The 17,182-nt window shown below is 35.5% G+C and overlaps 2 protein-coding genes across 2 annotated transcripts; both read left to right on the top strand.

Moving 5' to 3' along the window:
- Window positions 1-5,214, top strand: LOC111397356 (auxilin-like protein 1). The gene is made up of 6 exons (XM_023024249.1): window positions 1-3,685; window positions 3,769-3,858; window positions 3,942-4,007; window positions 4,091-4,180; window positions 4,463-4,639; window positions 4,953-5,214. The coding sequence occupies exons 1-6, from the start codon at window positions 206-208 to the stop codon at window positions 4,986-4,988; spliced, it is 3,939 nt and encodes a 1,312-aa protein (XP_022880017.1). The 5' UTR covers window positions 1-205; the 3' UTR covers window positions 4,989-5,214.
- Window positions 5,215-13,674: 8,460 nt separating this feature from the next.
- LOC111397355 (mannan endo-1,4-beta-mannosidase 7-like) lies at window positions 13,675-16,286 on the top strand. The gene is made up of 5 exons (XM_023024248.1): window positions 13,675-14,144; window positions 14,231-14,425; window positions 14,831-14,953; window positions 15,286-15,488; window positions 15,567-16,286. The coding sequence occupies exons 1-5, from the start codon at window positions 13,830-13,832 to the stop codon at window positions 15,952-15,954; spliced, it is 1,224 nt and encodes a 407-aa protein (XP_022880016.1). The 5' UTR covers window positions 13,675-13,829; the 3' UTR covers window positions 15,955-16,286.
- The last annotated feature ends 896 nt before the right edge of the window (window positions 16,287-17,182 follow it).

Here is a 17,182-nt window from a genome sequence, read left to right as displayed (position 1 = left end):
TTTCTGAATCTTCTATTGTAGTTTGCACAGGACTACAGCAAATGCTGGATCTCCACTGCGAGAATCAGATCGGCTAAATTCTTCTGGAAAGAATGAAAGTCTCCCAGTTGAGGAACCCGATCAATCTATTGATGGCACAAAGCAGCAGTTTAACGTGTCATTCAATAAATCCAGGAAAAGAAATAATGATGGGTCGAATGGAAAAATGCACATAGCACAACTCCATGCCGTTCCTGGATTTGCTTCTTTTGTTGATGGAACTGCTCATCTACATAAGACAGAAGGAAATAGGCCTGTACCTTCGCTGAAACGTGAAGTTAGTCGTGCCTGGAGCTTTAGTGCTGAAGTTGAACAAAATCATGGCAGGAAATCTGAGGCACATATCTCTAATAATCAAATTTCTAACAGTGCTGTCAAAGGAGAAAGTGGATTAGGTTTGGATGAATCACATGTCACTGATAAACCGCTTAATGCAGAGAATATTGATCTTCAATCACATGATTCAAAAATCCCGCCATCTTCAAGTTTTCAACCAAATCTAAATGAGCAGAAGGGCCCCAGGCGAACAAGCTCATCAAGTTTTGGCTCCAAAGCTGATGCTTCACAAAAGATTGCTGGCGACCCTTCAAGTTTTCAAGTCCTGCCACCTTCAAATTTTCAACCGAATCTAAATGAGCAGAAGGATCCCAGTCGAACAAGGTCATCAAGTTTTGGCTCTAAAGCTGATGCTTTAGAAAAGATTGCTGGCAACCCTTTAAGTCTTCAAGTCCCACTGCCTTCAACTTTTCAAACAAATCTAATTGATCAGAAGGGGCCCAGGCGAACAAGGTCATCAAGTTTTGGCTCAAAAGCTGATGCTTCCGAAAAGATTGCTGGTGACCCTTCAAGTCTTCAAGTCCCGCCACCTACAAGTTTTCAACCAAATCTAATTGAGCAGAAGGGCCTCAGGCGAGCAAGATCATCAAGTTTTGGCTCAAAGGCTGATGCTTCAGAGAAGATTGATGGCAACACCTTGCCACCTTTTTTTGATGAGGAACTAGATGTTAGTTCAGTTGCTGCAGCATCTGCATTGGCGTTAAAGAAAGCAGTTGAGCAGGCTCAAGAAAGTATAAGAATTGCTAAAGAGATAATGGAGAGGAGAAGGGAATGTTTTCAAGATGATTCTAAACAAAGTCGTAGGGGTCTCTTAAAAGTTAAGAAAAATAAGAAGGAAAAGGGAATTGTTCCTGAGGCAAACATATCAAAAAAGAACAATGCTCCAGAAACATATGAAGGCCTAGATCCTGTATTGCCAGCATTAAATGAGGTAGATAGGAAATTTGCTTCATTCCATGGACTCAAAGAGCCAATTTTTAATGCTGGGAAGATTGAGGAGGAAAAGCTTCAGGAAAATGTTAAAGCATCTGATGAACATGCTGAGGCAAGAAGTTCTCATGGATTGGAAACCACTGCAGAGAGTAGAACAGTAACTTTGGGTGCTGTACAGGTGAACAATAGCATCAACTCTGTGCATTCTATGGATAAACTTGTATCTGACATTGAGGAGATAGAACCAGTTGAGAAAACCTTGGACCGGGCTGAGGAAGTTTTTGATTGTAAGAAAGGAGCAGCAAACGTTGCTGAACTAGGGGATCTGGGGAGCATTCTTGATGCTTCCCAGAGGGTGCAAGAACTGAAGGAGATTGTGGATGAAGCATGTGAACATCTGAGTATCAGCAAGGATGATGCCGGGACAGAGGAGAAACGAAATATTTTTGCCGAAAATGGAAAGTGTACTGAGAAATTTGAATGGCGTCAGGAAAATGTTAATTGGGAACAGCTTGAGTTGCAGAAGTTGGCGTTTGACCATCTGCTAAATGATACACAGAATCATCCTGAGAAGGAGAAGGAACAAGAAGCTCAGAGACAAGAACAGATGGAGAAGAAAGTGGAAAGCGTTTCGAAGTGGAAACAAAATTACCACCAACCTGCAAAGTGTTATGATGAAGAAATTGCTTTAATGAAAGAAGAGCCTAATTTATGGTTTGAAACAGAAGAGGACCCAAAAGAGGCCTTGGAGAAAGCAATCAATGAGAGGGAGCAAAAAGTCTTCCAAGAGGCAGGAGAAGGAGAAGTTAAAAAGAGGTTAGATGGAGATAATGAACCAGAAATTGATGAGAAGAAACCTGACTGTGCTTATGATGGAGATGAGCAAGGGAAACCAGAACATGAATGCGAAGTAATTGAAGAGAGACATGCAGAGACTTCTGAACATGAAGCAGCTGAGACGAGGCTGATGAACGAAAATACATGTGCTGAAGATCAGAAAATTGCAGCCTCTCTGGAGGCTGAAGAAATGATCAGTACACTAAGTGGAACAGGCAAAATTGAGGATCATCATGGCATATGTGACTTGCAGGAGGCTGTTCTTGAGAAGGACTTTGATATCTCTATTGATGCATATGGTGGTGGTTCAAGCATCGTGGTCACTGGGACTCAGGAAGCGTGCACTGTTGAATTAAATGATAACAGTGTAGACAAAATTCAACAAGCAGTTGAAAGTGACAGAGAGAGAGACGGCACACTGAGAGTAACTGAAACATCTTCTGCAATTGTAAAAAATGAGGAAGAAGAACCAGTTGAAGAAACCTTCCCACAGGAGGATAATGAAATGCTCAAGACGGCTTCCTTGCTTCGAAGTGCTTCTGAAATGAATTTTGTTGCTAGCAAACTGCGTAATGCCTTTGAAGCTCTTTCTTCTGATGGCAATACTGAAAATTCCAGTGACATAGATGCAAGCCATGAGGAAAAGCTGCAAAAGGACGGGGATGCTTTCCAAACATCTGACCAGATCCGCAATGCAGCTCATGAGGAAAATGCTAATGAAAACGATTGGCAAGATCTCCCCGAGTTCCATGCTTGTGGTGAAAAAACTACTGACCTTGATATCACATATGTAAAAGTTGCAGTAGAACAAATTTCGGAAAGTGATGAAGGATTTGAATCAATTTCCAGTCTGGTGAACATAGATGACTTTTCAGTTCATGAAACACAAGCATTTGAAGAACATGTGGAGAACGAGGCCTTAAGTGAGGAAGAAGATGTAGATTGTCTCAAAATGACTTGTAATAAGGTGAAATGCGTTGAGGAACAAAACGAAGGGGTATCCTCTGTACCCAGTGAGGCCAAACAGAATGGGGAATCTGTGGAAACTGAAAGTGTGACAGAAACAGGCCAAAACATTGAAAACAATTCAGAGGACAGATTCTCTACCATGGAAGACGGAGTTGCCAAAGAAAATGTGCATAAAGTTGAGAAGAATGATTGCCAGCAAAGAATCGAAGCTATTAAGAGGGAAAGAGAGCGAGAAAAAGAAAGAATAGCTGTCGAAAGAGCAATTCGTGAAGCTCGCGAGAGGGCATTTGCTGAAGCTAGAGAAAGGGCAGAAAGGGCAGCCGTGGAGAGAGCAGCAGTCGAAGCTCGACAAAGTGCCATGGCAGAGGCATGTGAGAAGCTTGAGAAAGCCTCTGCATCGGCTAGACAATCAGCCGATAAAGCCACCACTGAATCCAAGCTCAGAACAGAACGCGCTGCAGTAGAGAGAGCTACAGCAGAGGCTCGTGAACGTGCTCTAGAGAAAGCATTCTCCCAGAAATTTTCTGGTGCCTCCAGAAATAATGCTTTAAAACACAGTTATTCTTCCTCGGTGAGTATCAGTTTATTTGTTAATTGCTCAGACTGCAGCAATTAATCACATGTTAGAAGAGTGATAGATTTAATTTCCCACAGGACCTGGAGGGGTTTGATGGAAATTACGATGAATCAGCCCAGAGGCGTAAAGCTAGATTAGAGAGGCATCAGAGGATAATGGAGCGAGCGGTACACACACCTTACTGTTATTTATGTTGCTGTTTGATTTTTAGATTGCTTAAAGGGCTTATTATCTTTTTTCTGTTCAATAGGCAAAAGCACTTGCAGAGAAAAATATGCGTGATCATCTTGCTCAGAAAGAGCAAGCTGAGAGAAATGTAATATTTCTTCCAACAAATTTGAAGTTGACATTCCAGGTGCACTGAATGTCTTTTAACTTGTAATTAATTTTTAATTGCAGAGACTAGCAGAATCTCTTGACGCTGACATTAAGAGATGGGCGACTGGAAAGGAGAGGAACCTACGTGCACTGCTTTCGACTTTGCAATATGTATGCATTGGTGCCCCCATCTATTTCACCACTTCAGTCTTCTGCTTTATTTTGTCATCAAGGAGCTATTTTGTCTGAAAGTGAGAGTTATATAAATGAAAAATATGAATATGAATTAGATCAGCCACCCATATTTGGCATTAACTTGGTGCTCGTTAGATAAAACTTTTATCAACTTCTCAACTCATCAAACTTCTATTTTAACCACACATTTAATGAGACTCACAACTTTTATCAACTTTTGAACCACACATTTCACCATCTCTTAATTGTCATCTGCAGATCCTTGGGCCAGACAGTGGTTGGCAACCAATTTCCTTAACTGAGATCATCACAACTCCCGCCGTGAAGAAAGCTTACAGAAAGGCAACCCTTTATGTACATCCTGACAAATTGCAGCAAAAAGGAGCTAGCATTCAACAAAAATACATATGTGAAAAGGTTTTCGATCTTCTTAAGGTATGCTTTATTTTCTCTTCAAATGTAAAATAGATTACTGTTTTGCGGTCCTAGAGACATCGATATATAGATTGAGAATTTAATAATACCTTACCGTCATCGTAAGAACACCTTTTGTTTCATCAGTAATGACTACAGATAGCCTTTGAAGTCGACTTAGTTTCTACCTGAAATGCAAAATGTTGCATTAAAAGTAAAGTCGTGTTCTTTTCGTCGAAATGGCATAAATACAAATACATATTCGTCTTGGTGACTCGTGCTACATTTTATGTTTATTTTGTGCTCACCTGCACTCTTGTTCTGTCAACCTCAGGCAGCGTGGAACAGATTCAACTCAGAGGAGAGGTGAATAAATGACATGCAGTGAAAATATCAACTGTGAGATGCTGTGATTGCATTTAGCATAGTTGTCGAAACTGAAATTTTAGCCGTGGGAAATGGCTAATTTTCTGGATAGAATGGTGTAGGGCCTGTGACATGCAGGTTGATTAAAAAATTTAATTCTGGCTCAAATGGTTCACTTTCTTTCCCATGGAAGATGATAAATATGATTGGATTCTTCACGTCAACGTTCATTCAATGGCTTCATTTCATTATTTGCTGGTAGATAGTGCAGACAGCTGAATCGTTGTATGGATAGACATGTTAGGGAATACACTGATTTAAATGTGCATATTATATTCACAAAACGTAACTTACACATTCATGAAATCAAAACAAGGTTTTGACTTATCGAAATGTAATTTGAGAAACTAACCAATGATTATTGAATCTGATTATTCCCATTCTTGAATTAAAACATGTGATTCTTCTTATCGAACTTTGTATAAACCATATAAATAAAATTAATCATTTTCTGAAATCAAGTATGAAGAAATGAAATGAGAAATAAGAAAAAAATTAGATGCGAGTAATGCGATTGGTCGAGGCGAGTATAACTCTTTCCTTAAGATGAATTTGCTTCGCATCGGTACTAACGATTTTTCAACAATCATCTCCCAAGATATAACGATCACGTCAAGCCATAGGAGCATTCCAAATGACTTCAATCAACGAACTCGAATGGAATTTTCTTTCTATCATAACAATGATTTTGATGCAAAAGATAATTACTTTTACAAAATGTTTTATGTAATTTAACATGAAATGAATAGTATTGAATTATGGAATGAATTGGAATGACAAATACACATCCAAGGGATCCTATATATAGAAGATGAAGGGTTGTGGGTGAAGGGACACACTCCAAATCTAACATTTTCATGGAAAGTTGCAACACTTCATTCTTTCAACTTTGGTTCGCAATTTCTCATTCATCTGGAATTGGTTTCGAGATTTCAAATATACCACGACGATCTACTCGACAAGTAGAATGAGTTGGTTTATTTACTTTTGTAATTTGACCATCATATCAAGTCCGAACATTCGACCGAAGTTGACACGAAGTCACACCTTTTTATTTTCCCAATTTTAAACTTAACTAATTTTCGATTAATTTTTGAACCAATTTCAACAATCCCCCACATGAATGGAAATTTGACTATACAAATGCAATGCTATGATGTGATGCAAGTAGAGAGAGAGCGGAAAGTCACTGCATCGGGAATAGTAGCTTCTGGCCTTGAACCTCCCATAGTGAAATATCATCAAACTTACTCAGCTAATTGGTGAACGTGATGTCTTGAACCATTCAGCCTTTAGTGTAAGCCAAGACAACGATACTCACACAGATGTCTTTCCTAAACCGTTCATGGTTATCATGACTTGGTTTATTTTGGCCCTGAACCCTTCTTAGTTCTGCGAGTGTTTAGAGTATTTAAGCCTTAAATAATTCTCATCGGAGCGGCCCCACTTTACACTCATATAGGTGACCTTCTATTAAGAGTATTCTACCCTACTCCACTTGACTTAATCAAGATATAGGAATCATTAAAAGATTATTTTAATCTCTTACAACTCTGCAGAAAGCACTTTAATATCATAGGAATGAGTTAGGAAATTATTTTCCTTAGTGCTTTATGTAATCCTCATAACTTAGTTGTCCTTTTGAACTAAGATCTTGGGATCTCCAGTCAACAATGTAGGGTTACCATTACAAGGACTCTAATGTAGTAGGCTTTATCTCATTCCCTTCGATATGCAGTATGCAGTATTCTTGATCTCTCTTATTAAATCTCTTTAAAGGTACCACGAGTTTACACCATTGAGATCAACTGTTTAATGGTATTATGTCTATAACTTATACGTCTAGACCTACCATTACATGTGACTTAGTATCTTATCAATTATTGCTAGCAAACGATCAATTTCATTTAATAGATACAAATTGTTACCATCAAGAAATCCTCTCATGAAGCTACATGCTTCTTATTAGCTTTATCTAAAACTTTATCAATTCCAAACAAGATTGAATGATTTATATCTAATTATTACACTAGTCAACCATGTTTACTAGTGGATTTCAGAGTCATGGGTATTCAATATCATCATTGAAACATAACAGTGCATTCGAACTTTATGAATATTCTTCATATATTTCAATTGTTCTTGCATGTCTAAACAAACGTCATAATCGGCTTTACAACCCATTTCATCCATTTTAGACTTAGATATATATCATCCTTATAATTAGAATAAGGGTTTTCTATCTTTCCACCTTCATTGGTATCGTTATATGATTATAAGAAAGAAGCAAATGTAACTGTTAAATTGAGTTACCCCCACAATTCCTCAATTAGGAATACATATGCAATCTAGTAATGTTGCATCCACAAGTTTTGAACTTTCCATTTCAAGTTCACAAGCATTAACCCCCCACATTTTTGGGTTATACTTGAACTTAAAGTTCATCAACTCTTTTATAGTTCAATTCATAATATCTGTATCGAGTGCTTTGTGAAAATCTATGTACTTTCAAAGTAGTGGTCGTCGACTCACAATTTATTTCAATTAAAGTTGAATATAACGTACTTCAATCCAATTCTTTTAAATTTGAGCAAGGTCAACACATAGACCCAAACACAATTTAGGATTCGTAAACTAGAATTGCAACTCATCAAACTTGTGACACTTCATGAGAGAGTGCCATGTCATTTCATATTTAAACAAGAAGGCACCTATTCAAAAAAGAATTTCAGTTTGTCATCAATGAAAGTTCATATACTTTCACAATTAGTGGCATCTTACCAAACATCAGGAATATTTTTTCTCCTTTCTATCCATTCGTTGTTTGGCTCGAATTAGCCCCAGCGATATCCATTTCTTTATACATCCGTTGCATAAATGCATTCCATCTATAGGAATGTCAATGTCATTTTAAATCATCACGCCAAAGGATATTCGATGCTACTGCCAGCCATAGGCACCATCTATGCCTTATAGAAAATATTTCAGTAACCAATAATTGGGTAAGCAATTCATTCATATTTAATGGCTTTTTCTATAGTATGTACAATAGCATTAGAAAGTCAATTTCTTTCTTGACTCCCCAAAGAAGTGGCTGTTTACCATTACAAGCCATAGTCATCGAAACCATCGTAAGTGGGCACTTTCCATTGCCTTCTCCATTTGGAAGTAAAATATTTGGACTTTGCTATATGAACATAATGGGCTATATCGGGGGCTACATAATGGACACGTGGCACCTCAGCATTGGTCAAGGCGCTTGCCGCACCTTGGGCCCACAGGCGCCTCGCCAACTGCGAGGACACTTGGCAAGGTGCCAAGTGTCCATTATGTAGTCCATTTTGTAGCCCATTATGTTCATCTAGCATTTTCCAAAATATTTTTAGCAAATGTGGCGAGGCGCCAAGTGTCCATTATGTTCATCTAGCATTTTCCATAATATTTTTCCCACAACATTTGCTAAAGTCAGGCTACACTTACCCTTATTGTCTTTAGTTCCTTTAATTTTAATAGATGTATATAAAATACAAAGAGAAGTGATGGTACCCTTCAACAAAATTTTATTTCATACACTATCACTTCAGTGATGAATTTATAAAACCAAATAGATTCAGGTGAGAATCCCTACCCAAGTTGAATTTTCACTCTACATTCTATGAAAAACCATGCATCTTCGGTATGTTTCTATACACTTCAATTATACTGTTCTAATTTCGCACATATAACAAATAACCAATGGGCTATGGGGCATTTCATTATGACATAGCACGTAATAGTGAACATTGATTCGATTTAAATAGAATATATCCAACCCGTAGGATTAGAACTATAAAATTCATATCTCATTTCTGCCTTAATAAATTATTCACACAACATAGATTAGAACATCAATTTCTATGCAATATGATTTTTTCTATTTAATGTATGTCAAATTCAGATTAAAGTAAAGGCAGATATTGAATCTTATTAAGTTAGAGGCACACAACTTTGAGACAATTCAACATGCATGATCCTGGTGCCCATGAAAGTTATTATTTAATTAAACGACATCATGCACTTGTTCAAAATTAAAACCAACTTTCATGATTTTGACTAATTTTATGGAATAATTGCAGTCACATAATAATTCACAGATTCTTATGCACAATGAACACAAAAAAATTCATCTTAAGATTGTTAGGGAATACACTGATTGAAATGTTCATATTAAATTCACAAAACGTAACTTACATATTCATGAAATCGAAACAAGGTTTCGACTTAAATGTGCATATTATATTCACAAAACGTAACTTACACGTTCATGAAATCGAAACAAAGTTTCGACTTATCGAAATGTAGTTTGAGAAACTAACCAATGATTATTGAATCTGACTATTCCCATTCTTGAATTAAAACACGTGATTCTTCTTATCGAACCTTGCATAAACCATATAAATAAAATTAATCAATTTCTGAAATCAAGTATGAAGAAATGAAATTAGAAATAAGAAAAAAATTAGATGCAAGTGATGCGATTGGCCGAGGCGAGTATAACTCTTTCCTTAAGATGAATTTGCCCCTCATCGGTGCTAACGATTTTTCGACAATCATCTCCCAAGATACAACGATCACGTCAAACCATAGGAGCACTCCAAATGGCTTCAACCAACGAACTCGAACGGAATTCACTCTCTACCATAACAATGATTTTGATGCAAAAGATAATCACTTCTACAAAGTGTTTTATGTAACTTAACATGAAATGAATATTATGGAATGAATTGGAATGACAAATACACGTCCAAGAGGTCTTATATATGAAGATGAAGGGTTGTAGGTGAAGGGACACACCCCAAATCCAGCATTTTTCATGGCTTCATTTCAAAAAGTTACAACACTTCATTTTAAATCTGCATCATTTCAAAAAGTTGCAATACTTCATTCTTCCAACTTTGGACCGCAATTTCTCATTCATCCTAAATTGATTTCGAGATTTCAAATATACCACGACGATCTACTCAACAAGTAGAATAAGTTGGTCTATTTACTTTTGTAATTTGACCACTGGATCAAGTCCGAACATTCGATCGAAGTTGACATGAAGTCACACATTTTCATTTTCCCAATTTTAAACTTAACCAATATTCGGTTAATTTTTGAACCAATTCCAACAAGACACACTTCACCGATGCGCAATGTTTTTATGCTTAGACAAGCAGTCCTTTGGCGGACAAATTTCTAGAATTTTGTTTTCTTGCTCAAGGTCGAATTTCTAGAAGGAAAATTTTCATTTTTTCTGAATCAATTGAACTCTAGTCTCTAGCAGTTAAGGCCTAAACTTTTTCTCGCTTTTTTTCAGCAAAAAGTTTTTCCACAAAATATTAGACGATTTTGGACCTTTGGTGATCATATAGCCATGCCCACACCCATGTTGCCACCCCACTAACCCACGACCCACCAACTACTGTCTATTAAAATATCTGTAACCACAGTCAACAAAATAAATTTAAGATAACTTTCTATTTATTCGTTCATAATTAAAAATCGTTCATAAATACTTTCCGAACATGATTTCAACACTGCTATAAAATTAGTTCTAACTCATAACTTATTGAGATTTAATATTCTATTTTTAAAGGTCAAGCTTATTAAAAAGTGTAATTAATGCCTTTCTATATTGGTCTATATTTTTATATTTATTTGATGTGGAATTTATTTCTTAACATGTCCTCGCTTGAGTAAATCAGTATTGAAATTTGTTTGCTCATTTTTTCAATCTTAATCAGCTTGAATTGTTCGTTGAAATTTAATGAACTATGATATCATATTAAGACTTAGGAATTCATCTTAAAATGTCAATCTTATTAAAAGAAGTCGGCCAAGTTCTTATATATTTGTATATATTATTATTTTTATCTGAAGTGAGATTTTCTCTCTTAACATTATTCAACTCTATATCATAATCTCTTTGCTCATTTCAAATATTTCTCGGTGAAAATATGTTAACAAGTAGTGAGTAAAGAAAACTCAAAAGATTGTGTCCATATTTAGCCCATGTTTGGTGGCCATTTTTTTTTTTTTTTTGAAAAAAACATAGTTTTAAATAGTGATTTTTTGATGAATGTGTGGTTAAAAAGTATGAAATTTTTTGAATTTAAGTGTAGAATATTTTATAACATGAATGTTTGGTTGAAAATGAGTTTTTAAAAAATGAAAAACAAATTGGGCTTAATTTTAATTAAAAATTATTTAAAAAATGAAATAAAAATGTGACAGTGCCCTGTAATTTGTGCTAATGAGTAAGAATAAATCTACTTATACAAAGTTTGTTTACAAACTAAGTGTTGACAATATTTAGGTCATTGATTTTAAAAACTATTTTTGAAATAATTGATCTAAATGTTGTTAACATGTAATTTGTAAATCAAATTTGTCAATCTAATCTTAATTTTGCTGGCCCTATTCGTTTAGAGCATCGAATTGGCTCAAGCCAATAAGGGGCCGGGCCCCCTCCAATAGGGGGTATCAATGAGGCCCCTTGTTTGGACGGGGACCTATCCGCCCAGGGTGCTCAACCCCCCTCCAAGCAGGGGGCTTGGAGAGGCGCCAATAAGTCCAAACAACTTTATTGATCTAATTTATACAAATAACATGATTCTATGAGTAAATGCATCAGACGCCACCATATTTAGGCTCCCAAAAACTGTTATACCTTCAGGACATGGCAGAAACCACACAGCAAAATGTTAAGTACAAAGGAAAAAAAGTGAAGGAAATATCCTGTTATATCGAATTATTTATCATATTTTTTATGAGAATATTTTTATTTAAATTGATCCTTCTAGAAGAGACATAACATTTAATTAAGTATTTGACTGTTTGCATTAATTGTTTAAGTTGTTAATAATAAGAATATTTAGCATACATGTGATGGCGAGTGATTTGATGTATGAAATAATAATAAAAACTATCACATTAATATATTAAATATATGTTAGTAAACAAATGTAAATATCATTACTTAAACTTGCTTTTCAAACATATTAATACAAATTGTTTTTGTGAATTGTGAGTCACTGTCAATTTGTTACTTTCGCGTGAATGCTCGAAAAATGATGACAACAGATTCATCTGCTCTGCACTTGCAATCAGAACTTGTACAGAAGCTACCCGTGAAAATCGAGGATAACTCACCACAGAAAGAGGAAAAAAATAAAATAAAAAGGAACTGCCTCAATATTTGTCAATATTGAGAAATTACTAGGCCCCCGGACATAGTCCAGTAGTGTAAATGATAGGGTGAGGTTATCTCACGTCTTTCTTGCAGCTGCAGTGTAGATGTTCGATTTCTGAAACATGGAATTGGACTCCTTGTAGGCGCATTGTACATGCAGCTCTTGTTCTCTGACCTGTTGGGATACATTCTACGATTTACTTCCCCTAAAAAGCTCTAGGAGGGAAGCGATGGAAACCCTCAAGGTTTGGAGTTCAACCTTTTAATATTGAGAAATTACTAATACCTTCAGTGCAGTCTTTAAACTTGGATAATTCTTAAATAAATTATTTTTCTCAACCCTATAATTCAATATTTTCATTAACTAGTGTCCATACGTTTCTATGATGTGACATCCTATGTTAAGTGATCAACAATTGAATGATCTTGATATCAGAATTGACATCCAGATCTTTTATGTCCGGTAAAACTTGTTTAGTTCCTGCTCGAGACACTTTTTATAAAAATTTATTTTTTCTTAAATTTATTTTCAATTACAAATTCTTTTAACAGAATAATTTTGCACGTAAATTTAAATTATTTTTTATTATGCATTCTCTCTCTCTCTTTTTTTATTTTTTATTTTTTATTTTTTTTGGACAAAATCCGTTCTTAAAAATAGGGCTCAAACTAAGCATTACATATATATGCGCGCGCGCGCACACTAAGCTATGTTGCAATTTTATTTCACCAGTGTCAAAGCTTGTCACCTGAATATTGAACAGGCAATTTATCAAATTCAAGTTTCGATCATCTCATTTAAGAATTAATTGAAGAGAAATTAACTTTTTATGACATTCAATCATCATCATTAGAATGATCCAATTCGTGAAATTAAGAACGACCTCATTGCACCCCAATACACTTTAACACTAAAGGGGATTAGAGCATCAAGAGAACGGTTTCAAGTTTATGAATCGTTTCTTTTTCTCTTCCTTTTTTTTTTTTTTTTGGAGTGAATTATGCTAATGCAACTTTTTTGTCCACTAATTCAAAGATCCCATTGACATTTCCTAAACCTAATAAAGTGGGTTGGTTAAACGTCAGAAATCAATCTGGATCATGACAAGTTTCACATTGTACAATCATCGACATGATTTATTTTGTACTCCATATTGGAAAATGGATATTAATTAGGGTTTATAAGAGGTAATTTGCATTAATTAGTTTGGTTGTTCTTTCGCCCCTACATTAAATGGTAACTGATTGAGGGGAAATTACATTCATTATACAAATTTGAAATTTCAATGGTTATTTTTGGGGTACAGATTTTTTATTTTAATTTCTGAATTTCAAACCTAGAATTTAATTTTTTATTTTTTATTTTCTATAACCATAATAAATCATAGAAATGTTCACCATTTTTCGAAATAGTTCTGGCATAAACATGCATGAAACAATACATGGCCATACCCTAGAGTTTATATATAGACCCCCACCCCACGACACAATTGTATTTGTTCACTGTAAGCTGTTTCACCCGTCCCGCATTTAAAGATAACATATTAATATTTCAGGAAAAAAGAAAAAATGAAGAAATGGGGTGTTTTATTCTTGGTTATTTTCTTGATCCATGAACATAACCGTGTTGGAGCGGAAGATGAATTTATCAGAAGAGAAGGAGTGAATTTCATGTTAAATGGCAGTCCATTTTATGCCAATGGATTTAATGCCTACTGGTTGATGTATATAGCCTCTGATCCTTCTCAGAGAAATAAAATTTCTTCTGCATTTCAAGAAGCAGTAAATCATGGCCTTACAATCGCAAGAACTTGGGCTTTTAAAGATGCTGGAGATTCACCTTTACAATACTCTCCTGGCTCATATAATGAACAAATGTTTCAGGTTTCTTTTAATTTTTCTGATTTCTTTTCATGGATTTTTTAAATTATTTTCTTATTTTGATTTTTTGATACTGCTATGTTACACAGGGATTGGATTTTGTGATTTTTGAAGCTAGGAAATATGGGATAAAGCTGACATTGAGCTTAGTGAACAACTATGAGGACTATGGAGGGAAAAAACAGTATGTGAACTGGGCAAGAAATCAGGGACAGAATATATCATCTGACGATGATTTCTTTACAAACTCAGTGGTGAAGGAATATTATAAAAACCATATAAAAGTAAGATTGCTCACTTTTTTGTGTGAACATACACATTTATTTGTTATATTTGCAGTTTTTTTTTTTTTTTCCTTTTGTGTGTGTGTGTGTGTTTTCTCTGTTTCATATGCATCTGAGGGGTAAACCAAACTAACATGGCGTGATAGTGGTGAAAGATCTAGTAATAGAGTCAAAGCGACTTGTGTAAAATTGCTTATGTAGTCGACTCTAAATTTATTAACAAAAAAGTTGCTTAGAGCATGCTTGGGTACAAGCACTTTTTTCGATACAGCGTCACTTTACATGCTGTCAAAAAAGATGCTTTTAAGCACGCTCGAACAAGCTCTTAATTTACTCAAATTAATTGACAATATTCAAGGATTCTGGCTTGACAGATTAATATTTTTTAATCTTCATTAATACTAGGCTGTGCTCACAAGACATAACAGCATCACGGGAATTGTATACAAGGATGACGCCACAGTAATGGCTTGGGAGCTTATGAATGAGCCAAGGTGCGCAACAGATGCCTCAGGAAGGACCATACAGGTTTGCAATAATCGAATTTCTTGAGTTCTAAATGTGATTTGTCACTATTATTACATGACCTGCTACCCAAACCAATAATTTAGCCCCTGTTTAGTGGCCAGTTTTTTTCCGAAAAACATTGTTTTCAATAGTTATTTTTTGGAGAATGTGTGGTTGAAAAGTAGGAAAAATTTTAAGATTATGTGTAGAATATGTTTTTGTTTGAATGTATGGTTGAAATTGAGTATGTAGAAAAAAGAGTTTTGAAAAAATGAGAGACAAAACAGGGGTTTAATGAGCCATTCTTCAGAAAACCCGATTACTAAACTTGCCAATAATGGATTTTTCAACAGGCATGGATTTCAGAGATGGCTTCTTACTTGAAATCTATAGACAGTAAACACCTATTAGAAGCCGGACTTGAAGGGTTTTATGGACAATCAGATTCACACAAACAGCAAAACAATCCAAATTTTGAAGTAGGAACAGATTTCATAGCAAACAACCAGATTGTTAACATAGATTTTGCAACTGTTCACTCATATCCAGATCAATGGTAAGTATCCATATAAATTTATCTGTCTAAATGCAGAAATTGAGATTTCTCATTTTATATAGAAATGTATAATTACAGGTTAACCAGACAAAATGATGAAGCCCAAATCTCGTTTTTGAACAAATGGCTACAGAGTCATATCCAAGATGCACAAAACATTATCCAAAAGCCACTTCTTTTTGCTGAGTTCGGAAAATCGTCAAAAGATCCTGCTTATAGTACATATCAAAGAGACCTGTTGTTCCATAAAGTATATACAGCAATATATTCGTCAGCTGGAGGAGGTGGCGTGGCAGCAGGCGGCTTATTTTGGCAACTTCTAACAGAAGGAATGGACAACTTTAGAGATGGCTATGAGATCATATTTAACAAAAGCCCATCAACGGCCAGCCTGATTGCAGAGGAATCACAGAAGTTGAACAAGATACGGAAGAAGTATACGAGTTTAAGAAACATTGAGAAGTAGAAGAAAGCAAGGAGTTGAACTGGTGGAAATTAGTAAAATTGAAATGAGCAGCAAAGCAGAAAATATTAGTCCAAAATCTTAAAAATCTCAAGAAACACCCTTGACATAATTGAGTGGTGATTGTTCCTAGTAAATTTGGAGTCGCTAACTGATGTGGACATTAGCCTTTTGTATTATGGACTTTTGTTTATGCTTTCTTTAGTGGTTTTGTACTAATGGGCTGGTCCAAGCACTTAACTTTCAGTTTTTTCATTTTCTATACACATGGCTGGAAGTGAATCTTTTTGGGGTAGATGATGAATGAATGAATTGATAATTTGCTTGGTAATCAAGCCTTTCTCCTGATTCTTCTTCTCCCTCTGGTTCTCTTCTCCGGTCCCCCCCCCCACCCCCCGGTTGCTGCACTTCTGCTGAATATTTCATTCTGCTTCCCTGCTGTTGTTCTTCTTGCTATGTTCCATTCTCCTGCTGATTTATTATTAATTGTCATCAAATTTGGATTCCAATTCTCTGGTGGAATGCTTCAACGGATTCTACATCACTAGTATCATTTTCCGACTGCTGTTTTATCTAAAGCATAGTCTTCTAAAGAACTACATGGATGCTGTCATATCTATCCATTTTTCTTGTGGTGGAATAAATTTTTAGTGCCTGTATGAGTTTGAAGAACAATTGACAATGGAAAAGAATTATAAATAAAGCATCTTTTCTGTCAACTGTACAATTTCTTCATGGAAAATCACAAATGAAACTAGTTAACAATCAGCTATTTCATACTGCAATGGGAACCCGGTTACTATTTCATAGAAAAAAAAATAAAAAATTAGCAATAAATAAGCTTTTAAATCTAATCAGCAAGTTTCAACTGGCTCACAAACACATTGTGTTTTGTCACCATTATGTTCCGATGACATTGGTCCAATAATATGAATTTCGTGTCCCTATATTTAATTTAAACATATCATTTAAGCTAACTATATGGTCACATGGAGTGATGTTCATACCAGTAAATAAAGAATTCAACAACAATTATTCTTTTTGTACAATCGAAGTTGACAACCTTGATTCACAATGTACTCATAGGAGGGGGGGCCCACGATTTTTTTATTCAGCGTGGGCCCCCTCTCATGTATCTAATTGTCAACCCCGATTGTACGAGTTTTAATACCGAAATAAAATTATGTGAGCTATCAGAGTCTAGAATTTCATGGCGACAAGGGCCCAAATG

The sequence above is a fragment of the Olea europaea genome, chromosome 7 (genome assembly GCF_002742605.1).
Source record: "Olea europaea var. sylvestris chromosome 7, O_europaea_v1, whole genome shotgun sequence".
Classification (NCBI taxonomy): Eukaryota; Viridiplantae; Streptophyta; class Magnoliopsida; order Lamiales; family Oleaceae; genus Olea; species Olea europaea.
The sequence above is the reverse complement of the archived record's forward strand: the minus strand, read 5'-3'. Positions and strand labels throughout refer to the sequence as shown.